Source organism: Rhincodon typus, chromosome 2, assembly GCF_021869965.1.
Source record: "Rhincodon typus isolate 14 chromosome 2, sRhiTyp1.1, whole genome shotgun sequence".
In the NCBI taxonomy this organism is placed as follows: Eukaryota; Metazoa; Chordata; class Chondrichthyes; order Orectolobiformes; family Rhincodontidae; genus Rhincodon; species Rhincodon typus.
In genome coordinates, this window is record NC_063333.1 from 78,738,064 (window position 1) to 78,764,531 (window position 26,468).

Consider the following 26,468-nt stretch of genomic DNA (forward strand, 5'->3'; position numbering starts at 1 on the left):
GTCACATGGGTACATACTCTTGACTTTTGACTTTTCCTGAAAATATCAATACCTAATTATGCTATTCCTACTCGATTTAATCTTTGTCGTGCACTAGATATTAAATGCTTGCGTAGTATTAATATACTATTATATTCATTAGCTGACCCTTTGCAAAATAATTACATCTGAATTTTTAAATTTATCTGTAATTTCCTTTTTTTAAAATTTCAGCCTGCACCCGTTGTAAGGTCTGTCTCTCGTTATTGGTGCTTTTAAAATTGAGGATTGAAATGAGAAAAAAAGTTTTAAAACCAGTGTTCTGAAAGGATGGCTGCATGTTTTGAAAAGCAAGGAACACAACATCCACAGCTAGCATCGTAAACATCTGTCTGAACAGATAGTAACTGGAGTGGTTGCAAAAGAACAGGAGCCAAAGGATTGTGTACGGATTTAGCTAAGTGGCAAGAAGCTGATTGGTTTATGGACTAGGTGACTAGTTGTCAGAGACAAAGGCCTTTTGCCTGCCAACAGCTGTGTGACTGGTTGTCAGGAAACTGAACAGTTTGGAGTTGGGAACAAGTTACAGTGAAGAGATTTGATATCCACCAGTTCAGAAGTGATTTCTCCATTCTCTGCAGTCAAAACTCAATTTAAAACTGAAGAATATTAATTAAAATTTTCTTCAGGCGTCACTGAATCTGTGACTTTTCATTGATAAATCAGAAATATTTTCCAAGGTGAACCAGCCACCCTGTGCCTCTTGCAAACCAGAGGAAGCATGCAGAAAGGGAAATCAGGAAGAAGTTCTCAGATGAGTTAGAAGCAACTCAATAGGAGTTGACAGCTGTCTTTTTAAGCTTCTCCCTTCCATCCACGTGTTCTTTTCTTCCCATCTGTACATTTCTGCCTACCTGTGTATATATGGGGAATTTTAAATAGTACTGTTATATGCTGACAGTTTGTAATGATTTACCTGTAGCTAGAATGCAATTCCTTGCAGTGAACAGAAATTCATGTTAAATAGATAAATCTGGTGCATGGTTTATTTCAATCTGATTCTAACAGTTAAGTCGGGGGATTTTGTACTTACTTTAAAATCTTCAATTTTTTGTGACAATTGCAGGAACAGCAGGACTTGATTTCCAGTGCACTTCCCCAGTGAGTTGTGACAATGTCCTGACTCATCATGATCAGTTGTAGTTAAGCAACATTTTCAGCCTACCTGTAATAGCTCTGATGAAGAGTTATATCCATACTGCATTCTCTTATGTGTTAATTAGTCTCCTATGAATGTTGCAACATTTTCTGTTTCGATTCACTACCAAGGATGTTCATGCCACACTAAAGTGCAAAACAGGGTAGTATGTTGTACAGAAAATCAACAAATAAGTTTAAAAAAGAAACATTTTAAAATAGATACACCTATTATGAAATAGCAGACAAAACAAAATTAATAGAAGCTGTGTTAGATGCGGAAAAGAAAAAAAAAGTGATTCATAAGTAAACACACATTTGTAGCAAATTTTGCACTACACCAAAACACTTACGGCACTCTTGGTAAAATCAAAGTCTCCCACAATTCCACGTTCACGGTTGACAGCAAATACATTGTGTGGATGCAGAGCGCCATGAACAATACTCGAGTTGTGAAGTGTCTGTAGACCAACTGCTACTCCTTGCATTACTTTACAAAGCTCCTTCGAACACAAATGCAGATGAAACACATTTTAAGTAGGAAACCAGATGTTTATTGAAATTACTAGTAAATTCTCATCTGACAACACACGCATTGAAAATCAGCCTACTGTTTGCAAATGAAGACTGCTGGAAGGTTAGGTTTCATGCAAAAATCTAAACTCAGAAAATTATCCCAATGGGAACCCACACGCATAGCCAGATGACATGTGTAGAGATTGTGAAATCTTTAACATTTAAAAGAAACTGAAGATTGCCTGCATATAGACAGACATGAAGCAGACTACACAACTTGAAATCCAGATGACGACAGCAAAACAAAATGCTTGCCCTGTGAACATTTATTAAACTAGGTTTGAAGTTCAGTGGAGCAACAACCGGACATAATGAGAAGACCGCAATTATAATTATAAGAGACCTTGTGGACATTTTCTGGGTAACACAAGAACTAAATGGAAACCACACAACATTGAGCCACGCTCTAGAAGATTTGGGAGTTAAATGTTACTCATTAGTTATTAAACAAGTGTGTACAAAATTTCTCCATCAAGTATTTTAACTCAATTTACTAACTCATTTACTTTGCACTTGGCACCAAGATCAGATCAATAATTAAATGAAACTCACCTCTGAGGTTAAAGGCTTGGTGGCCTGCACAGTTTTCAAACACCATCCTGGATAAAATGGTACCATAACATACGTCACTGGTTCAGACTAGGGGGCGAGAGAGAAAATAGGAACGCAATATCAGTCTACTAAAATGATGTTTACTCAGATTTAACCTTTACATCTTTGTACGTTTGTTGCATTGCATTCAGTAACTATAACTCTGCAAAGTTACTACTTTATTAACACAAAATAGAGATCACGTCCATTAACAGATATCCATATTTTGGATAATACACTGAAAAATAAGATTCTGAATCTTGTCAGTGCACCCCTGGAGCATGAGCTTCTCTTCTTCCTTTAACACATCAAAAAACTTGCTGTGTATTTCCAGTGGTTTAGCATTCTCATGCTGGCACTAGCAGCAACTTTGATTATGGTGCATTTCCACTCCTTGTCCCCTTCAGCCTTTGGCATGCTCAACACCATTCTCCGCCAATGCCTTCTCTCCATTGTTTAGCTCAATGAAACTAAAAATTACTTCCACTCATAGCCATGAAATTGTTACCAGGACATTTCCAAAAACTGGTTCACCTTTTAGTCCCTTCATATTTATGCTCGAGTTCCCAAGAAAAAAATCTTTTGTGTCTCCACTTCAAAACTGAGTCCATCAATGACATTATGCAAAGACATGAGGTAAAATTCCACAAGAATCATAGAAGAGGATCGTAGAATCCCTACAGTGCAGATAGAGGGCATTCAGCCGATCAAGTCTGCACCAACCCTCCAAACAGCATTCCCACCCGGAACACTCCCCCATCAATCCCCATAACGCCACATTTACTGTCGCCAATCCACCTAACCTGCACATCCCTTGCACATCACAGGATAATTTACCGTGGCCAATCCACCTAACCTGCACATCACAGGATAATTTACCATGGCCAATCCACCTAACCTGCACATCTTTGAACTGAAAGAGGAAACCAGAGAGCTGAGAGGAAACCCACGCTGACGTAGGGAGCACTCCACAAAGACAGTCGCCCAAGGCTGCTTTCGAACCTGGCTCCCTGGCGCTGTGAGGCAGCAGTGCTAACCACTGTGCCATCCTAGCACCCACAAGTATACTCATGGCACCCAGTTTTTCCTTTGCCCATTACCTTGATCCTTCTACTGTCGTGTAGTGGGAGACTGCCAGTCTGACATTGAAATATTAGTTGAACCTCTTTCTTCTAGTCAAGCACTGGGAAATCTGAAGCCATCACCTTGAACCCCCACCACAAACTTGGCATCCTCACCACTATTTCCCCTGCCATCCGGGCAATTGGTTGAGCAACAATAAGTTGCAACCTCACCATGCTCTTTGAACTCAAGCTGATTATCAGAGATGATATGGGGTCTGACAGAAAGAGTTCCTAGTTTCACCTTCATGGCATAATGTCTCCCCCTATTTGCTGCTGAAAACATTACCAACAATTTCATTACTTCCAGATTCATCTATTCTAATGCTCTCCTATCCAGCTTCAAACCTCCACACACTGTATACTTTAGCTCAGCCAAAGCTTTGATGTCTGTTTTCTATCCTCAGCAAGTTTCACGCTCTATTTTTTTTATGCTTGCTAAACCGCTCTTGCTTCCAGTCCCTCAATGCCAATTTAAAATTATCAGTCTTGTGCTTAAATCCATTCATGGCCTACCCTCATCTGTAAAATTTTCTTTAGCCGAACAACTCCTCCAGAATGGGATTCCTCCGATTTTGCCCTCTTGTGCCACCATTTGTTCTCTCACGCCACCAGCAAATGGGTGCTGAGTAACCTAATTTATATGTGCACTCATCTCCAGTTCCCTCTCCTTTTAAGAGGGGCTTTAAACTCACCCCTTCAACCAAAATTTTAACTACTCATCTTGAAAGTGTCCATGCTTTGTCTCTGCATCCATTTTTGCCCAATTGCTGTAATTCTTACCACATGGCATCTTTTCCTGCTTTAAAAGCACCATATAAATCTTGTAGTTATTGCCTGTCTCTTCTAGATTAGTATAGTGCTTTTCAACCCACCTTACAAGCCAACAGGTAGAGAACAGGCAGAAGTCCAGATTCTTCCTTCAACACAGACCAAGCTTTGTGATATTGGGCAGCTCTATCTATCATTTTGGCTTCTGTAGCAGTATCTACAGAATAACCCTAAAGGAATAGATGTATTTTATCAAGGAACATGAGAAAACAAAACACAAACTGCAGTCTACAGCAACACAACAGAAGTTAAAATTGCCCCCAAGCTATTTATGATAAAGTGAATCAAATGGAAGGAGACAGTGTGGAGGAGGAAGAATACATGAATACATACTCAATAGAAAGATACTAATAAAACGACATATTTATAAACCTACTTCTAAAAATTTACTACCTTCAAAAGGATTTTCTGGGATTTAATTTCAGAGCACACCAATGGTCGCTTGCTGCTTAGTTCTTTCATGGGTTCTGGGTCAAACAAATCCCGCTCTAGGCTGTCAGTGAGTAGACCAGCAGATTGCTAAACATAAAGAGGGTGTTACCAGAACATGTTATTTGGTGAGGGTATGGTCAAGGAAGCAGAACCATAGAAAACCTCAAATGAAATGCTCCATTTATTTCTTTAACTTTCAAAATCATTTGCAGATTGCAACCAAAGTTACCATTATACTTTTTCAGCTGCGTTCAGTCCATAACTTTAAATTCTGTTATTTATAATCAAAATTATTGCACTTCCAATTTCACAATAGCTTGTTACCAACAAGATATTATATGCTCAAGAAGCACCTTAAGATCATGTTAGACTACCAAGCACATAATGGGGTCTGAGGTACCGCAAAGAGCTACTCATGTGTTTCACAGAATCCCTAGTGTGGAAAGAGTCGATTTAGCCCATCGAGTCTGCACCGACCCTCCAAAGAGCATCCCACCTATCCCTGTGACCGGTCATTTCTCATAGCTAACCCACCTAGCCTGTACATCCCTGGACACTACAGGACAAGTTTAGCATGGCCAAGTCACCTAACCTGCAGCTCTTTGGACTGTGGGAGGCTGGAATCAAACTGAGGTCGCCAGCTCTGTGAGGCAGTAGTGCTATCCACATAGCCGCTGTGACCTCCCCCCGGCAACGTTGCATTTAGTTAGGGTGGGATCGAGAGCTTATCTTAAGGTTTGTTAAATGTATAACAGCTTAAAACACACAAGCTAGAAACTATCTTTATGACTTTCCAATGCATACACATTTGAAACCATCAATGCACATCAGCTTTCTTCATCCATTAGATTCATTTTCCTGCTTCTCAATTAAAGAGAGCTATTATACTCCTGTCGGTGTGTACCCAGCATTCTCAGAAATGGTGTAATGGAAGCACATTAGTACTACAGAAACTACTTTTGCTGTTATGATTTGCAGCTACATTTTCCTCAAAAAAATAAAGACTGCAAAAATGAAAATCTGAACATTACAGTACGTACTCAAGCTAATTACCATGTAAGTCTTGATTGCTGCTTCAGGATAGAGGAGAGGAAGTTCAGGAAACCAATTATGAACTACATCACCAAGTTTTTCCTGCAAAGTGAATAGAGACTCATTCACCAGAACAACACAGCAAAATTAATACAAGCCTAAGGTGCACTTCCCCCGGCAAAGGTAACCTTTAGTGCAGATGCAGAAAATTATCTTTAGCCGTTCCAAAGTAACAGTGAACATTGGTTGCTAAAGCACCAAGTAGAAAGCTATACCTGGATTTTGCCATCATTTCCATTCTAAGAATAACAACAGTAGCTGAAAATAAACACCTCAATGATAACAAAAAAGTTGACTTATAGTTCTAATTTTCTGACACCTTACATAAATATGCCTGGTTTTATGCTTGGTATCTCTGTATAACAAGATGGAAACAGAGTCCAGAAAAGAACTTGTATCTCACTAAGCTGTGATATCACAATATTCCACTCCAACATACACCATTGCGCATGAACTTGCCTACATTATACCTTCTGATGGATCTGCAAGTGCAATATTTCACTATGGAACCAGTGACTTAACAGTTCCATATTAATTTAAATTAGTCAAACTCTATAATTTAACTTGCATCAAATGCATCATTTAACCCGAGTTACGTTATGGTTCAGGATTCGTGACACTACAACAGCAGAAATTAACAGACAATTTTAAAATTTAAAGAAAAAAGTGACATACAATATATACTGAAAATCTGAAACAAAAAAACTCTTCCATAGAATATAACACAAGAACCAGGAGCAGGAGTAGGGCAATTCAGACCCTCGATCTCACCTTGGCCTCTACTCCACTTTCCTGCCTGCTCTCCATAAGCCTTCAATGAATTAGTAATAAAAAAAAAAAAAATCTATCGTCATCTCAAATTTATTCAATGTCACAGTATCCACCACTGGTTGGAGCAGTGAATTCCACAGATTTATGAACCTTTCAAGAGAAGTAATTTCTCCTCCTCCACTTTAAATCTGCTACCACTAATCCTAAAACTATGAGCTCTCATTCTACAGAAATTTCCATAACAGGAAACATTCTTCCTATGTCTACTTTGTCAATCTCCTTCAGCATCTTTTATACCTCAATTAGATCGCCTCTCAAATTTTCTAAGCTCTAGCGAGCATAGGCCCAAACTGCTCAAACTCCACAAGACAAACTTGTCATCTCTGGAACCAGTTGAGTGAATCTCCTTGAACTGCAACTGCATCCCTTATGTAAGGCGACCAAAACTGGCCAAAGATGCTTCATTTTCCAAACACCTTGTGTTAATTTTGGGAGCAGCATTGATGGAAACAGTCTACCGAAAGTCTTTTTTGTAATTGTTCTTCCCTCATCAGAAGTTCCAAAAATATTTGTAGATAACCCAGGAGAGCCACTCCCTGTTGAACCTAGACCCAGGACTAGTAACCAGTGGCATTACTAGCAATTTTCTACACCTGGTCTGGATTTCCACCTCTTGAAAGTTTTACTCTTGGAAGAATCTACCTTCTAAAAATCTGGTCTTAAAATTTCAACTTTATGGAGATGAATGCATGGATTGGAAAATGCTGGTGGGAGTCAGCAAGCAAGTGAACAGCAAATTTCCACATTGGATGCTTCATCAGAACTAATGGGACTTCTCTGCTGTTCCCAGAGATGACGACCTGCCTACTGAGCACTGCTGGCATTATCTGTTTTTGCTTGAAATTTCTAGTCTTCACAATTCTTGGCTTTTGTTGACACTAAGCATGCCCTTATTTTTACTGTTATTAATTAATTGCACCCATGACACCAAGTCTTTAGCTTGCACCAAAGAAGTAAATAACAGCCATTCAAAAAATGTAAAGAGACAACAATATTGCAAATACTATTTTAAAAGCAAAATCAAAATCCTTACATATTCTCTTTGCTCACGGCAGATCTCTTCATAGATGTCATCTCTAAGTCTATGTATTTCTTCCTTCATCTCCTGTATCCTTACTTGATCATAACTACCCAACTAAAGGAAAATTACATGTAAATGTTATGTGGCATTTAGAGAGGAAAATAATTAATCATAGAATCCCTACAGTGTGGAAGCAAGCCCATCAACTCCACCCAGACCCATCTCCCTACTCTATCCCTGAAAACCTGCATTTTCCATGGCTAACCCACCTACCCTGCACATCCCTGGACACTATGGGCAATTTAGCACTACCAATCCACCTAACCTCCACATCTTTGAACCATAGGAGGAATCCCACACAAACATTGTGAGAATGTGCAAACTCTACACAGGCAGTCGCCTGGGGCTGGAATCGAATCCGGGTCCCTGGTGCTGTGAGGCAGCAGTGCTAACCACTGAGCCACTGCTCTGCCACACTAATGCTAAATTCTAATAAATGTATGCAGGGCCACTCGGCACGTGTTAATCTGCAGCACAGCATTTACCATTACTACTATTCATAAAGGCTTAATTTCTTGCAGATATATCTACTACATCTCAAACAAAAGATTTTTCCCAGATTATCCAATGACAAAACAGAAAGCAACATTTGAAGTTTATAGAGATAGTAGGAACTGCAGATGCTGGAGAATCCGAGACAACAAGGTGCAGGGCTGGATGAACACAGCAGGCCAAGCAGCATCATAGCAGCAGAGAGGCTGACGTTTCGGGCCTAGACCCTTCATCAGAAAAGGGGGAGGGGAAGGGGGTTTTGAAATAAATAGGGAGAGAGTGGGAGGCGGATAGAAGAGGGATAGAGGAGAGGATAGGTGGAGAGGAAACAAACAGGTCGAAGAGGCGGGGATGGGGCCAGGAAAGGTGAGTGTAGGTAGGGAGTTAGGAAGGGGATAGGTCAGTCCAGGGAGGACGGACAGGTCAAGGGGGCGGGATGAGGTTGGTCGGTAGGAGATGGAGGTGCGGCTTGAGGTGGGAGGAGGGGATAGGTGGGAGGAAGAACAGGTTAGGGAGGCAGGGACGAGTTGGACTGGTTTTGGGATGCGGTGGGGGGAGGGGAGATTTTGAAACTTGTGAAATCCACATTGATACCATTGGGCTGCAGGGTTCCCAAGCGGAATATGAGTTGCTGTTCCTGCAACCTTCGGGTGGCATCGTTGTGGCACTGCAGGAGGCCCAGGATGGACATGTCGTCTGAGGAATGGGAGGGGGAGTTGAAATGGTTCGCGACTGGGAGGTGCAGTTGTTTGTTGCGAACCGAGCGTAAGTGTTCTGCAAAGCGGTCCCCGAGTCTCCGCTTGGTTTCCCCGATGTAGAGGAAGCCACACCGGGTACAGCGGATGCAGTATACCACATTGGCAGATGTGCAGGCCACACCTGGAGTACTGTGCGCAGTTTTGGTCTCCTTACTTGAGAAGAGATGTAGTAGCACTGGAGGGGGTGCAGCAGAGATTCATTCGGTTGATTCCAGAGTTGAGAGGGTTGGATTATGAGGAGAGACGGAGCAGACTGGGCTTATACTCATTGGAATTCAGAAGAATGAGGGGAGATCTTATAGAAACATATAAGATTATGAAGGGAATAGATAAAGTGGAGGCAGGGAGGTTGTTTCCGCTAGCAGGTTAAACTAGGACTAAAGGATATCGCCTCAAAATAAAGGGAAGCAGATGTAGGACTGAGGTCAGGAGGAACTTCTTCACCCAAAGGGTTGTGAATCTGTAAAATTCCCTGCCCAGTGAAGTGGTTGAAGCTACCTCACTGAATGTGTTTAAGGCAAGGCTAGATAAATTTTTGAACAGTAAAGGAATTAAGGGTTATGGTGAGTGGGCGGGTAAGTGGAGCTGAGTCTCAAAGATCAGCCATGATCTCATTAAATGGCGGGGCAGGCTCGAGGGGCCAGATGGCCTACTCCCGCTCCTAGTTCTTATGTTCTATGGCAAATTACGCGATATAAGAACATCAGAAGTAAATGTGATGAAAGCAAATATTTTTCAAACAGTGAGTTAGGGTCTGGAACACATCGCCTACGAGTATGGTGTATGCAGATTCAAGTGAGGGTATTTGATAATTATTTGAATAGAAACAATAGTCAGGGTTATGGGAAAGAGACAGGGGAATAGCACTGAATCACTGGAGAGCCAGTGCAGACAACGGGCCAAACAGCCTCCCTCTGTGAAGGTCACAATTCTGCAATTCTGAAAGCAACTTTTCAAATTTATAAACCAAAAAAAAAAAAAAAAAAGGACATATAATTTTGCAGGTGATCCTTACAAAGCGTAACAGACATAAACATATAGTACATCCACTATTTAATTTGTACATACGTCTTCTAAATTGTTCTTTTCAACCAGTTTCCATCTCAATTGAGCTTTAAGATTCTTCACAGATCTTTTGATTGACAACAGATCTTCAACACTGGGATAAAGATTAAGCCACTGTCCAACTTGTTCCTTAAACTACAAAGGATGGAGGATTAAAAAAAGAGAACAGGAACTCACCATTTCTAAATATTAATCAAATATAAGTCAGGATTATTTAGTAGGAAAATAAGACCACCAATATGATTAACTTGTAGCTCCAGTGAATTTAACCAGACTGATCAGATAGCAAGATGAATCCACAATTACCACATCAGTGCAGATCACCTTATACAACAGTGTCAAAACAGAAATATACAAAATCGAACAATTATTTGCTGAGTTTGCACCAATAATAGTAGGAAGAACACATTACTACTTTCTTCATATTTTCCAATGTTTCCATATTAAGAAACACAAAGTATTCCAAGTGTAACATGTTTATGTACCAAGGAGTAGGAAGTAGTAAAACCTTCTTTTAAGAAATCAGTTATGTTTTGATTGATGTATTGCCAGACTGAAACGGCCACTAGAAAAGGCTTACAAAAACAAGTCAAGTTTTGAACATAGAAAAGTACCTGAACGCTGGCTTCATACTTATTTTGTATAACCAAAAGGAGGTCTTGTTCCTTGATGATCTCCTGCATCACTTTGTTGAAAGCACTATGGATTATCTTCATGTCAGCATCATCTTTTTGCTTTAATGCAGGAAATAAAGTTTCAGTTTATAAAATTATTACACAATGACCAAATAAAAACCTCCACCTCCACAAAGAAAAAAAATCAAAATTCCTACATCCTGAATGCAGGTATTGACTAATAGACAATTACAAAAGAATATTAAATACTGTGCTAAAGGAAGAATTGGACTGTAGTTAGCGAGGGGAGTTCTTTCACCTCTGAAATTCTAAATTCAGCCCAAACTATCTGGAAAGTAGTCGCCTCACCAAATGGTCACATGGGTCCCAATTGGAGAGGGGTTGGGAACTTTCATGTCTCAATGTGTGCACATAGCATAGGACAAAACACTATCAATTCAGCAAAAACACTTTTTTTCTGCAGTGTAAAGTGTTGCTGGCAGGGCCAGCATTTATTGTCCGTCACCAATTGCCCTCAAGAGGGTGGTGAAGAGCCACCTTCTTGAACCATGCAGAATGAACATCAACGATTGGAAGTCTTCTAAAATAGTGCTTTGAAACAAATATTTTCAGGGCTTTCCATTTAGTGTTCATATGATGTTGGTATTTTCTTCCTTGCCTGTACTGTATATTAATTCAATTCTGATCATTTTGGAACGTGCTGCCTTGTTCTTCCATTTAATTTACTCATCTGCCTTTCCTCACTCATACTTGATTTGATATAATAACTTGCTTGACCAGTGTGGTGCTGCTGTCCTGCAGACAATTTACATCCTCAAATACAGACAGTTTGTAACATGGGCAGCATGGTGGCTCATGGGGTATCACTGCTGCCTCACAGCTCCAGGGATCTGGATTCGATTATACCCTCAGGCGACAGTGCAAATTCCAGACAGACCTCCTCCATGTCTACGCGGGTTTCCTCCGAGTGCTCTGGTTTCCTCCCAGAGTCCAAAGATGTGCAGGTTGGCTGGATTTGCCATGCTAAATTACCCATGGTGTCCAGGGATGTGAAGATTAGGTGGATTGGCCACAGGAAATGCAGGGTTGCAAAGACAGGGATGGGTCTGGAAGAGATGTTCTTTGGACGGTTGGTGTGGACTTGGTGGGCCAAACAGCCTTCTTACAAACTGTACGGATTCTCTGATCTATAATTTACAAGTGATAGGAGTCCTGGTATTCTTTAGTATGATAATTCACCACAGTCACATGAAGCTGTGCATGAGCAAATGGTTCAAAGTAACCTTGGAAGGCAACCTGCATTGGGAGGAGCATTTTAGAAGACTTGCAATCACAGATTCATTCAAGTGGGGAGGTTCAGCACCATTCATGACTCCTGAGATACTGAAGCAGTCCATACCCAAATGCAACAAGATCTGGACAATATCCAGGCTTGGCCTGACAAGTGGCAAGTGACATTCACGCCACACAAATGCCAGGCTATGACCATCACCAATAAGAGTCAATCTAACTACCGCCCCGTGACATTCAATGCTGTTACCATCACTGAATTCCCCGCTATCAACATCCTGGGAGTAATCATTTATCAGAAACTCACCTGGATTCACCAAATAAACGCACTGGCTACAAGAGCAGGTCAGAGGCCAGGAATACTGTGGAGAGTAACTCACCTCCTAACTCCCCAAAGCCTGCACACCATTTACAAGGCACAAGTCAGGAGTGTGATCGAATACTCCCCACTTGCCTCGATGGGTGCAGCCCCAACACTCAAAGCTTGATACCATCCAGGACAAATCATCCACAAACATCCACTCCCTCTACCACCGACACTCAGTAGCAGCAGTTTGTACTATCTACAAGATGCACAGCAGAAATTCACCAAAGATCCTCAGACAGCACCTTTCAAACCCACGACCACTGCCATCCGGAAGGACAAGGGCAGCAGATATAGGGGAATACCACCACCTTCACGTTCCATCCAAGTCACTCACCATCCTGACTTGGAACTATATCGCCGTTCAGGCACTGGGTCAAAATCCTAGAATTTCCTTCCTAATGCCACTGCAGGTCAACCTACAGCACGTGGAATGCAGCAATTCAAGGCGGCAGTTCACTACCACCTTCTCAAGGGCAACTAGGGCTGGGCAAGAAATGCTGGCCAGCCAGTGACGCCCACATCCCATAAAATGAATAAATAAAAAACAGCTATTGGGATCTGTAACCAGACTGCCCCACGTAACTGTATGATTCATATTGGCTAATCAATTCTCTTTTCATATGTCATACACAGTGAAATGCCATGTTGGGTGACAGCACTACATACAATTCAGTTTAAAGGTTCTCAGTTTTTAAAATGTGTACAAGTATAATTAATTAAGTTCTAAATAGATGTGATTTTGTTCATGACACAGTACTGCAGCTAGCGCTGGCATCGGCCACAAACAGCCACTTAATTTTCATATTTATGTTACAAAATTGCTTTAAACTACAACACTGGATGAAAACTTACAGTGGTTGAAATTTCAAGTTCTTTGCAAACATCTTGTTCAGCTTGATCCAGTATAACATCAACATCATTGATTACCTCCATTGAGGTCAATGAAACACTAGAGTTCAGGTCAAAAAACTAGAACAGAAAAAAAAACAAGTCACCTAGATGCTTGAGTGCACATTGGTGCAATAAGCTTTTTGAAATAATTCATCAGTGAAAAAGCATCCAACAAACAGCATACCATGTAACGATCCAAATTAGGTAGAAATCATTCATGCAATTTCTACACAATAGCAGAAATGTGCCAAGAATAATGCTATTTTCCACAATCCCAATATCTGGAATTTAGAAATTAAACAAAATATATTGCACCATTTTATTTGTTTCCGTAAAACAGTCTGCTATATTTCTTATTGTAAATTATTTCCATTCCACATTATCTATTCCCAGGTAGAGACACGACTGAATTTATACACCATTCTGATAAATAAAAGAACGCACATTTAATGAGAAACCCTTTCCCTTCAAAATGTACATATCTGAAAAATTCAGACTCAAAAATATTGTTGAGAAAAATTGAGAAAGACACAACAAAAATAATAAAAATTGCATATGCAAGAAAGAAAAATTTGAAGATGTGATCAAATGAAGAGGAAGGACGTCAGAAAACCGGAACATTGCAGGCATTATGGTCTTGTCCAAAAAAGGCTGCCAGGATAAGCCCAGCAATTACATACTGGTCAGTTTAACTTCAGTGGTGGGAAGCTTCTGGAGACAATTATTCAGGATAAAGTTAGTTGTTTTAAAGGAAAAGATGAATTCATCAGAAAGTGTCAGCATGGATTTCTAAAGGAAAAATTGTGTTTAATTAACTCACTAGAACCTTTTTTGGCAGAGATAACAGAAGACGTCAATAAGAGTAATGCTGTTGATAGTAATATACTTAGATTTGCAGAAGGTGCTTGATACATTGTCACACAACAGCTTGGCTTATAGGTCATGGTATTGAAGGGTCAGCAGCAATGTGGGTACATAATTAGCTGAGTGACAGGAAACAGAGTAACAGTCAATGGATACTTTCAGGCTGGAGGAAGGTTTGTAGTGGAGTTCCTGGGGATCAATGTTGGAATCCTTGCTTTTTCTAATATATATTAATGATCTAGATCTTGGTGTGCACAGGACAATTTCAAAGTTTGCAAATGACGCACAATTTAGAAGAATTTTAAACTGAGGAGGAGTGTATAGAACTTCAAAAGCACAAAGACAAATTGGAGTGGGTAGAAAGGCAGCAGATGAGTTTCAATGCAGAGATGTGAGAGGCGATGCACTTCAGTAGGAAGAACATTGAAAGACAATATGAAATAGCTAGTGCAGTTCTAAAACGGGGTGCAGGAACAGAGGGACCTGGGTGTGTATGAGCATATTAATTGAAGGTGGCAGGACAGGTGGGAGAGGTAAAGCATAGAGCATCCTCAAGCTTTGTTAATAGGGGCATAGTGTAATGGCAAAGAGGTGACCATGAGCTTATATAAGACAATCGTTAGACTTCAGCTAGAGTACCATGTACAGTCTGGGTAGCACGTTATAAGGATGTAAACACTTTGGAGGGAGTGCAGAAGTGATTTACAAGAATAGTTCCAGAGATGAAAAAACTTCAATTATGAGGATAGACCAAAGAAATTGGGACTCGTCTCCTTAGAGTGAAGGCAGCAAACAGGAAATCTGATAAGAGTTTTTCAAAATCATGGGTAGATAGATTATATAGGAACCAACTGTTCCTGCTTGTAAATGGAACAAAAACGAGAAAGCATTCCTTAAGATCTTTGCAAAAGAAGGATAATATGAAAAACATTTTATTCACTTGGCAAGTAGTTAGGGTTGGAATGCATGGCACTGCACTGCCTGGAAGTGAGATTGTTGCCGGTTTAATTGAGGCATTCAAGGTGGCATTGGATGACCATCTGGAATAAAAAAATAATGTGACACAGTATGGGGAAAAAGTAAGAGATTGGTACTAAGTACTGATGCTATTTTGAAGAATGGGTGCAGGCATGATGGGCCGAATGGCCTCCTCCTGCACTACAATGCCTCTGTGCAAAACTGCAAAGGGGATACTTCCAGTCTAGGGGAGGCTTTCACAGCAGCAAGTGCAGCAAAAACTCTCTATTCTTTGGCAAGAAGCCAACTGAGTCAATTGAAAAATTGGTGGAGTGGGCTCCAGGGGCCAAAAAGCTTACCCCCGTTGCTAATTTTTATGGTCTTATAAAAAGGCAGCTTAAAAAAAAAAAAAAATTGGAAGGATGCAATTCCTCATTCACAACTCCCAGGTCATATGCCGACTCTGCAACTCAGCGGATTGGAGAAGCAAGCTCACAGGAAGTCACTGAAATGTGAAACACATCTGATATCTGCAATAAAAGGATTTCCAAGGTCAGCCACAGTTAGAGGCCTGTGTGGGCAGCAGCAGTTCCAGCTCCCTAAACTAAACAGCGTGTGTCGGACAGCAACATATTGCTGATTATTTCAAGTGCCTAGGATGTGTCAGAGTGGCAAGTCACCCTGCCACCAACAAGACTGCAATGCACTGGGGGGCCACATATTCACTAGCAGGGCCCCAGTGACATGGTGGTGCTTTTTCCTTCAGTGTCACAGCATGGACAGCAATTCCAAGAGCAGCAGCAGCCGCCACTGTATTCTCCACAGCCACATGCATTTACAAGTAATAGTGGGGATGGTCACAAAGGCAGTTCCAGAAGGACCAAGGGCAAGGACCACGATCTGGAGGCCTCTTGGAAAGCGCCCACATTGTCATTCTCCCTCTTCCCACTTGGAGCCTACTTCCATTTCCTTCCTAACCAAGGAAATTTGGCTGCATTTGCGTGTCCCATTCAGCTATCGAGACAATATATTGATCAATAAATTTACAAAGCTGCAGCCAGAGTGAAAAGGCTATTGGTCTGGGCCAGCACCCATCTGTTGGCCTCTTGTCTATGACTTTTAGCTTTCCAAGAGATGGCCATACTTTGAATGAAAATGGTCACATGCACAGATGCCGGAAATACAACGGCATTCATCACTGCGATGGACTTCTCCATTTTCTGGGTAAGGGTGCACACTGCCTCTTGAAATTGAGATAGCTGTTTGCAGATTTCCTGCACAAGTACCCATTTAGTTACTGCACTCCTCTCCCCACCCAACAAACCCTGCCAATCAATAGTCTGACAGTATCAATTCAATGCCAGTGGCAGTTCAATAACTAAAGCTTTCAATGAGTCTCTATGTCCACCCCCACCGCTCCTTCAGCAATGGCGTGCACTGCCGCCCTGCTGACCTCCAGGGCATCCGCCTGCAACACAGCCTGGATGGTCACTGGTGCACTCCCACTCCAAGCTCTCTAACTTACCAACAAGAATATGAAGATGAGATATGCGACTGCCTCGAATGGAGGAGAAATATTCGAATGGAGGAGCAGGGTGGGGGTTGACCGTGGGCGGGATAGGAAGGGGAAAGCAATTTGTAGGTGAATATTAGTACAGTTTGTTGAGGAGAATTTTCAAGGAGAAACCTGGGAAGAAAGGGGTAGCAAAGTATGAGGATAGCAGAGTAGAAAACCACTTTAGGAATTGAGACATGGTCCTTATCCTCTACAGCACATTCCGTCTATTCACATCCTCTGCAACCCTAATAGAATCATAGAATCCCTACAATGTTGAGGCAGGCCATTTGGCCCATTGAGTAAACACGGTCCCCTGAACAGCACTGCGCTCCCCCCACCCATCCCCATGACCCTGTCTGTTCAGTGAGGTTGGCTAGTTTCCTCCTTCCAAAAAGATGACATTCCTCTTATAGCCTGACCACTTCCGGTGTTAATGGTAGGAGAGTTCCACAAAGCAGGGGCCAGCAATCCCCCACTGTCCATGCTCTGTCCTCCATCTTGCCTCATATTGGGTGAGCTGCACTGTGTAGTGATAGCAATGAGAGTTTTGTCCAGGTTTCCTCAAATAGACGCCCATCATTTCTGCATTAGAGACATCATCCTTTCTGTAATTGGCCAGTGACCCCAGAGGCAGCTATTAACTGGTCAGCTCTAGGCAAGAGCAACTGGAAGGTCCATTAACTGGGGAGTTGTACTCACAACCGGAAACGTACTCTCAGCCCCAGGGACCAGGCATTTATGAGTTGCATTTCCCACCCATCACAGACTTCAAGCACAAGGGAGAACTTTGTGTGTTCTACAATTTGACCTCTGCTGAAGAGCAAGATCAGCAAAAACAGCAGTGGCAGGAACACCAACAGCAGTCTACTGCTCAGCCATATGACACAGGGGATAGACAGAGTTCTAGCACACAGGCAGTGATAGCCCCAGCTCAGGGCGAACAGGGCTGTCAAGACATCATTGAACACCAGTGTCTCTGGAGGTTCAGGCACGCACTGAGTTTTGGATTCTTGGATAAAGACCCCTTTCCATGAGGGTCAGGTGACCAAAGCAACAAACAGTTCTGCATTTCATCTTCAGCTCCATCTTTGGGATCTGCTAATGGTGACTGTCGAATCATCCAGGTGATGGATACTATTTACTGCAGATGTGGGGCTGCTTCTAGAGGATAGAAGGGTAGCAAATGGGACTCCCTTTTTTCAGAAGGCGTGCTAGCAATGTCTTTGTAGCCTGAAATGGGTCAGTTTAACAACTGCGAGAAGGTTCCAAAAAAACTACATCTGGAAGTTAAAAAAAAAAATCAGACATTTAGAAAGGTTTGAGTTAATTAAGGAGTCAGTATTGAATTGTAAGCAGCTGATCATGCTTGACTAACCTAATTGAATTTTTTGACAAAATTACAGAGAAGGTTGATGAAGGGAAACATAATAGATGCTTTCTAAGTGGATTTTAAGGAAGTATTTGACAAAGCACCACATAAAAGGCAGTCAACAAAATGGAGGCTGATGGAATTGGAAAGAGATTGTCTGGCACAGGTCTAAAGATGGCAATACGGCAACAATGTGCAATAGTAGTAACTGTTCAGTTGGATTGAGGGAAGATGGGTAAAGGCTGGAAAAGTGAAATTGAGGGGGTATATGCTTGAATGCAACTTAGGAAGAGGAGCAGGCAATTCAGACCACTGAGGCTGCCCTGTCATTCAATTAGATGTGAACGCCATCAAGTTAAACTGAGAAGATGCGCAAGATAGTGACTACTCTCAGATAGTGTCTCCTTGTATGGTCACACCAAAGACAAATGTGTTGTCCAGATACATGAGGGTCTGGAAATAAACGTCGTGAAAAGCTTTATCCAACACCAGAGGAAGCATCTGGAGTTCTCAAAAGGCAAAAATCATTTCTGCAGTCTTGATTTTGGCCAATGGTTATAACCAATTACCCATCACTGAATGGGATATTGAAAGACAGCAGTCTACATGGGCACTGGGGGGACTTCACAAATACACTAGAATGTTGATTGGGCTCTGTTAGCCCCTGCCACTTTCTTTCAATCCCAGATGGAGGGTAAGCATCGTAAGCTTTTGCATTGGATGCCCAGTAATCAAAGTCCTAAGTTTTCCATCTTTCTTCCTCACAAGGATTGTATGAGGCATGCATGGACTTGATAACTGTTCTATAACAACTTCCTCCAAGTCTCAGTCTCGCTCCTAGGGATGGCGTGAGATCCATTAGTATAGAACCTTACCTGGACAGTCAGTTTCAGGTCATTTCTGTGGTTTGCCATGTCACAGTACCCAATGTCATCAGCATCTTTACTGAAAGTTGCCCCATACTTGGAGAGAGAGTAGAAACAAGCTGCCTCCCCTGGGCCTCCTCCAACTCGTCCATGACCATCTTTGAAGTGATGTTCTTGACATCTACTCCAGTCAGTCCACTGTCCCTGACAGCTGCAGCTTTAAGGATACCAACGAGCATTCTTAGTTGAAGTAAACACTTTTGTTGCAGAAACTGACAATCTGCATGGGTAACCTACCCTCTCCTCCCACAGGGTGATGGTGGCTCCTAGAGTTACAACAAGTGGGGAATCTCTGCTACATGTTACACATGATGTTCTGTAAATCTTGATGTTGATCAGCTGAAAGCAGCTGGTAAGAGCTTTCAAGAACAGTGTTGGTGTAGGTGAGTAACAAAAAAGACCAATTCCCTGCCACTAAAGCAGTTCGAATGTCCTTTGTAGGTTGATCCACCTTCAGCATGAGCAGCAAGGTCAAAGTATGTTTAAGTTCAGATAGGATGAGCTCCACGTAGCCATGACAGAGAATGATAGAACCCTACAAAGCAGAGGCCCAGTTGAGGGAAATAATCAGCTTGCACTGCTCAGCCAAACACTGAGACACGAGTAAGTAGTTGTTGACACCTCCACTCCCGTGTCAACTAGGCACGATACTTCTACCTTGCCACATTTGATGTGGGACAAGTCCCTGTAGCTCTACACAAGACCGAGTCTCTTCCTCTTTCACCGCCTCAATGGTGAGAGAAGGCAAGACCATTGCGCTGGATGGAGATATCTGTGCCTGACGGCAGTGGTTGTTGAGGGCAATCTCGTTTGAAGTGCCCCACCCTGTCACAATGGCAACACTTGCTTAGAGCATCCTTTTGGGCATGATCAGACATGAGGCTTACCATGAAGACAGGGCAGCAAGCACTAGGTCTCTGCTGGCTCTTTAGCAACTTGTGCAACCTGCCTCATGAGCCTGAGGCCTACATTTCAGTCAGTGCCAATAGTCACCTGCCTGATGATAGCCTCTTTCCTGGTCTTAGGAGTACAATCTTCTGATATTATTAAAATAATGCGATTCCATGCTTCAAAGAAAGGTAATGGAGGATTGTCACTATTAAGTCACCTCAAGTCTATTCAGACGTTCCTATCCCTCACTGCTTCTGCTTGGCAGTCCTTCAGCACCCTGCCTCGAGCGAATCAGAAGAAAGGATCCAGGAGGAAGCTGTAATCAAAAACTTCATCAGCTCCAGGGACACAAAAACCAGATCCTCCCTCGAGATTGCTTACAGCATAAAACCTCTGCTTTAACTGTGTCAAGCTACTGTTGTCCCCAGAGACCCTTATCAGTGCAAAAGATCAGCTGTGAACTACTTTGTGTAACTGGACCATATCTCTTCCCAGTATTTCCCAACAGGCTTTTCCGCACTGACGCTCCATTCCTACTCACTTGCATAGAGGACTCTGGATGCTATACATCCTCAATCCAGTCTTCAATTGCCAGACCATCAGAGGTTTCGCATCTTCCTCAAAATTTGTCCAGCTTCCTACTCATCAGGACATGGTCTTTCCAACCTGAAATGCTGCCTCCTTCCTCCTGAGTTTCAAGGGAAGGCACATGGGAAGCCTCTGCCTGGGCTTAAGACTCGATTCCCTCTGCCAAAATGTGAACACCCAAGGCCCCACTGCAGCATTAGTCTCCATCAATGGCATGGCCAGTTTCAACTCCTCCACCATTCCCTGCATCTTAGCCAAGTGCCTCTCAAGCTTGTCCACCATGACTTAATGTCTGTGCTGTAGAATCCTACTGACAATGCAGAAATGTGACATCAAGTTTGAACACAAAGATGGCTCAAAGATCATTAAGCCAAGGATGCCTTGTTCAACTGGCATCGGCTCATTAAAGCTGGAAACGAAATGAAGGATAAATAAGGAAGTATTTACATCATGTACACAAATGTCTAGGTGGGTTACACTGGGAAGGAATTATTTTCTGATTCCTTTCCCTTCCCATCAGCCCGCTACAACAAAGTCACTCTTTCTCTGTCCAGCAAAAGTCCATTACTCCAGCTGCCCCTCCTCCTGGTCATAATCTGCTGACGGAGGTCCGAGAGAACTGCTCAGCTCCCTTGCTCAAAGCCCTCCATCGGTGCTGCCACCTGCTGCTGGAGGTCCTATCATGTGCAGCTTAAATCGATGAATCATTTCATATTCGAGCTCTTATGGAAAACAGAGAGAGATACAGACTTAAAATAAAAATCAAAAGCCGATGGAAAATCTTGCCGAATCATAAACCACGTCATCAATTTCCTCCTGACTCAGGGAGGTTGCTGCAGTACCGCAGAGAGGGCAGTGGTCAACAGTATGTAAATAGACTTTAAATTGAATCAGCCTTGAGGGAAACAAAACAGTTCTATTCAAACTCCACCAGCAGCAAGACAGGTATCCCAGCCACATAAATGCTTGCTTTAGACTGTGCTCCAAAAAGACAACAATGATGTTTTATTCTGCATTTATGAAATTTCCACACCATATGCTTTTCCCAGCCAAGAGGACGATAGAATCCTTGGAATAAGATTCCATGCATCTTTTAATAGGCTATGACAGATACATTCATTGAACTTCTCTTCCCTTCTGCAAAGTAAACTTGCCCATGGCCTGAACATCTACCCACAAACACAATATAGGGACCAGGGTAGATCATTTTGCTTCTCAAGCCTGTTCTGCCATTTAATGAGATTATGTTGGATCCATGACCCAACTCCATACACTGCCTTCTCCCATATCTCTTAATACCTTCGTTAAACAGGCTCAAAATTAACAAATAATTTTGCATCAATTGTCATTTTCAGGGAAGAATTCCAAACTTCACCACCGTGTGTATAGATGTTTCCTAACTTCATTTAATTCTCTAAATTTTAGACAATGCCCCAAGTGCTATACTTAGAGGAAATTGCTTTCACCTACCTATGTATTCCTTTTATTATCCTGAAAAGATAATGAAATCCCTTCACTTTAAATTCCAGTGAATATCATTATAGTTTGTGTAATCTCTGCCTATAATATTAATCCCTGGAATCTAGGTATCATCATGCGAAACCTACACTGCAATCCAGACCCCCAGCCCCCTCCCCCCCCCCCAGTCAAATATCCCTTACAAAGTCTGGTGTATAACTGAAAATAAAAACATCCAGATTCATTCTGACAAGCTGAAGTACAATCCTTCATAGCTCCCACTGACTTGTACTACTTACAAGGTTGTACTTTAAATTCAGCATGGTTCTATGCATACAAGAGGTTAACCAGAGAATTACCTTCATAGCATTACTGAACCACTCCGACAATAGTTGTAGAGAACTGTCTGTTCTGTGCTTAATATTGTTGAACTCCTGTAGTTTACTATCTCTCCACTCAAAAAACTGTTCAAACACTTCACTTGAGTTGTGCTCCACCTCGTAAGGGCCATAAGCAGCATCTAGTGAAGAAGCTAAAGCCTAAAGAAACATATACATAAATTATAACATTATAATTTTGAACATACAGTTTTATTTTGATTTACAAGGGAGTTCAGCACACATGAATTTTCTGACCGTAACCATCTGAAAGTGAGATTTTCATTAACGTCAAATCAGACTGAAAATGAACTCAAACTGAAGTTTAGACTCTTGGGTAATTTGAACTTTCAACAATCACGGCAAATGGCAGATATTAGATCAGCTTTGCTTTTATACATGCTACTCAATTTTCAAGTCAACTAACACGTATAAAACTAACTCTCAACTTTTCTAAAAGCCAAGTTGACATTGTATACAAGTTCACATGTTTAGCGCAAATTTTGGGGAATAATAATGGAGAGAAAAGGGAAAATAATTCCCTCACTCCTCTTAAGCTCCCAGCCTACGTCTCTGTTGCTCTCTCAACTCCCATTCCAGACCTCAACTCCCCTGCGTCAGCCCTTCTCACTGTGATTTCTCGGCAGCAATCCCTGTACACCTCACAGCCGCCCAACAACCTGTACTCTGGTTTAACCATACCAAGTAGACAGCTCAAGTTCTCTCAGGAAGAGAAACAAAAAGAGGGAACTTGGTTTCTGGGCCTAGATTCCTGTAACAAGGATGTTTTCAGCCAGCATCTCCTGGACAGAGAAGCCCCCAATCCCTCTATTTCTAGGTTCTGGGATAAAGTTGTGCAACTGTATCCACAACCCTAGATCTATCTGGGATGGGGTCCTCTTCGATGATGTTTGCTGAATAAGGAGTCTGCTCTCACGAGCCATTAACCTACACGTCCCATCTTTTAAATGCAAAATTAGTACCTGGAGAACTCTCTTTACTTCATAATTTGAGAGTTTCTGTTCTTTTCAGCAGTGATTGGTGACTATTATAATGTAATTAATTTGGGACTGTCAGTATTTGTTTTGTGCAGATTTTGCTCTAAATGAGAAATAATGGCCAGTTTTCTCATAATTGGCAATGCATAAAAATTGGCAGGTGCATTTTTGCATTCTCAGTCCGTAATTATCTTCCTAATTTCATCATCCCCTCAAAAATCGGACATCTATATGTAGCTGAAATTAACGAGATACTGTGCTACTGCATCATCTGTCAAACAAACTTCCTGACTGCAATTATCACCCCTTCCCCCTCAACTTGCAAGCAACACAACATAAATCTGGCTTCCGTAGCAAAACCCTTAGAACAGATTTTATTTGAAAGTTAGCAGTCTTTTCCCACAGAGCCGAGTCATCATCAGCTTTTTGAAGAACGAAAGGACAGATACTGCAAATTGGTGCTGAATAAAAAATGAAATTGGAGTTCAGCCCCTAGTCCCTGGATATTGAACTTTCACTCCGTGGAACCAGCAAATTCCCATTAGGAAGATGGAGAAATTCGATCAGCTCATCTCAAGGCAATCTAAACTAGTACTAGTTTAGCAGCAACGCTGGGGCAAGTTGGGGTTATCTTATTCCATTTACATGTAGGGTAAACAGTGTGGGAAGATGAGTCTGAGTAAATGAGAGTACAATGGGTCACTCATTGCAAAATGAAAGCACTGCTGCTATTTTGTTTAAAATTATATAGAATCAATGCAAGCTTGCATCACATCTACTGCACGTTTTCCCATCAAATGTTAATAAACCAAGTACGAGGAATGACTTGCAGTAATTACCACTTTCAGTAACTGCTAAATTAGCTTCTCAACAGCTACTGAATTGACAAATTGGTACTCGTTATTAATACTAGAGTCGTACGAGTAGAATCAGCTGAAAAAAATTCTAACCTTTAGAACATGCACACGATCCTTAATGGGCAACTTTTCTACTTCAGAGATGAACTCCTCTGCTGCAGCATAAAGAGAGCTGCGCACTTCATTACGCTTGTCAATTAGGATGTGCACATCATCCTGAGAAATATAAATCAAAATATGTTCCAAATAATACATACATAATACATACAACTGTATTAATTTATTACCAGATTTAGTAATAGACCAAATGCAGTTAAATTAATTTGGGAAAAAAAACAAAGTAAGTAGAAGGCAAAATATTTCTGAAGATTTTGTAGAAAACGTTATATATGTATTTCAATTTTTACATTCATAAACTCTCTCTGGAATTCCGTTCCTGAAACGGTATTGGAGGCTGGTAAATGAATTTATTCAACGTCAAGTTAGATTTTTCGTTGACAAGAGATTAGAGGGTTCTAGGGGGCAGACAGGAATGTGGAGGGGAGACATTCACTAAGATTTGATACTGATCTGAATGACTTACTCCTGTCTGCAAATCCTACGTTCCTTAAATTTCTACCTCAAGAATCTGTTTGCTTCTTGCCTCCCAACAAAAAAAATGCTGAAAAAATAATTTACAAAAAACAAACAACAAATACACTAATTAAAGTGGCTGATCAGGACCTTAAAACGTTTGCTTGTGAAAAATCATGAAAACTTGAATTGGAGGTGGGGTGATAGGTAAAATGGAAGAGAAAGCAAATCTTAATTCTACTAGTTGTAAGTAAGGTTGACCAAATGAAAGAAACATTTGGATTTACCAACACCGCTTGCGTTTACAGTTTCCAAACAAAACCTTTTACGAACGTATTGTGAATGGAGAAATGCAAATATAGTAGCAGAAAGCCCATTTATTAACCTATCGCAGGCAACATGTATGCTCAGATAAATGAATTTATGGATTATAAATCAGTTATTAATAATAGAGGATGGGATTACATGGTAGATATGATATTTTGCCTTTTAACTACTCTAAAGAGGTGTGCTAGAAAATTAAAATACTCATTCATGAAAATGGACAGTAGATGCTAATGGTTCATCCACTGATCTGTCAGTTAGTTCTGAATTTTATTCAAAAGGGTCCAGAAGTTGGAATGCAACCAATGAGGAGTCCCTGCTTCAAAAAGAAATTAATAAAATTTTACTTTTTTTTTTTAAAACTCTTGTATAGAAGAGGAATAAGATGTCACTGATCACTGAATCTAGGGTTAAATTGGCCAAAGAGGTGGGGTTGCATGTTCAGCATGCCCTTTGAAACATGAAAGGCCTGTTAGACCTAGATTAGGTTATTTCTTAAAGCTGATCTACTAAAACCACAAATGAGTTTTAGGTATTGGAAAGTAGATGGTGTTAAACAAGTACTAGATGCGATGAAATAGCAACAGTACCACTGGGATCACACAGCATTTGAGGTGTATAGGCTAGATACATGTCCAAGTACTTATTTCTGTAGATGCGACATCCACAATTATTACAGCAAAACTGTTTCTATAAAGTCCATTTCAGGAAGAGAGTCATCCAAATATTTGCAGCAGTTGTCATACAAATTTGTACCCAGATCTAAAAATAATAAAAGATATCGTTGCTCCCATGTTCAGTAGAACTGCCTATTTGCATGCTAGCACATGAAGAATCTGCAATATAAACCTATTTGGAATATCACACAGAACTGGTCAGTGATGTTATTTGAGCTACAAATGCACAATGGTGCATATATACAATGCAGTAGTTCAACTCGTACATTTCTCTTGTCTGGAAAAGCCAAACCTTGGCTTTAACATTGATTTCTCTGAAACACTTGAAATTTGTTTCACTGAAAGTAGCTATTCTCAGAATCAGAACCACACTGATAAATGAGAACTGCCTATACAATTAACTGAACCAAACAGGCTTAGTTCAGAATGTGCAAAACGTGACAGGATACAGAACTAACTGACTGACTCAGTACAACATCAATTGCACAGACTTCTTATTTTGGGTTAATGACTGATATGGACATGAATCAGGAGTCTAGCACTAGGGATGGGAGGCAGAGACATGAAGGTGATTAAAGGGACAATGTCTCTAGGTTGGATGCAATACTGGACTGGTGTTACCTGATATAATGCTGCACATATTTATTCAGAGCATGTAAACTATTTTGGTGTTGAATAATAAAGCTCTTAAAACAGACAACAGCTGTCTCTCTCTCTTCCCCCCACCCCACACCCCTTCCATCGAGTTTGGGCACAACAAGGTCAATTCAGTACAGAGATAGTCGGAACTGCAGATGCTGGAGAATCTGAGATAACAAGGTG

General features: G+C 41.2%; 1 protein-coding gene across 7 annotated transcripts in view; it reads right to left on the bottom strand.

Moving 5' to 3' along the window:
- LOC109911669 (serine/threonine-protein kinase 31) overlaps positions 1-26,468 on the bottom strand; it is a 94,735-nt gene that overhangs the window by 17,391 nt on the left and 50,876 nt on the right. For 5 of the 7 annotated variants that reach the window (XM_048606468.1, XM_048606475.1, XM_048606459.1 and 2 more), the window contains exons 11-21: positions 24,166-24,288; positions 22,200-22,379; positions 13,191-13,307; positions 10,661-10,780; positions 10,050-10,181; positions 7,684-7,785; positions 5,781-5,861; positions 4,689-4,814; positions 4,340-4,465; positions 2,305-2,391; positions 1,530-1,679 (exon numbers count right to left, since the gene is read on the bottom strand). In XM_048606468.1, the coding sequence (XP_048462425.1) occupies positions 1,530-1,679; positions 2,305-2,391; positions 4,340-4,465; positions 4,689-4,814; positions 5,781-5,861; positions 7,684-7,785; positions 10,050-10,181; positions 10,661-10,780; positions 13,191-13,307; positions 22,200-22,379; positions 24,166-24,288 (1,344 nt within the window). The remainder of the gene's footprint in view (positions 1-1,529; positions 1,680-2,304; positions 2,392-4,339; positions 4,466-4,688; positions 4,815-5,780; positions 5,862-7,683; positions 7,786-10,049; positions 10,182-10,660; positions 10,781-13,190; positions 13,308-22,199; positions 22,380-24,165; positions 24,289-26,468) is intronic. The other 2 variants (XM_048606488.1, XM_048606492.1) reach the window with 2 other exon arrangements.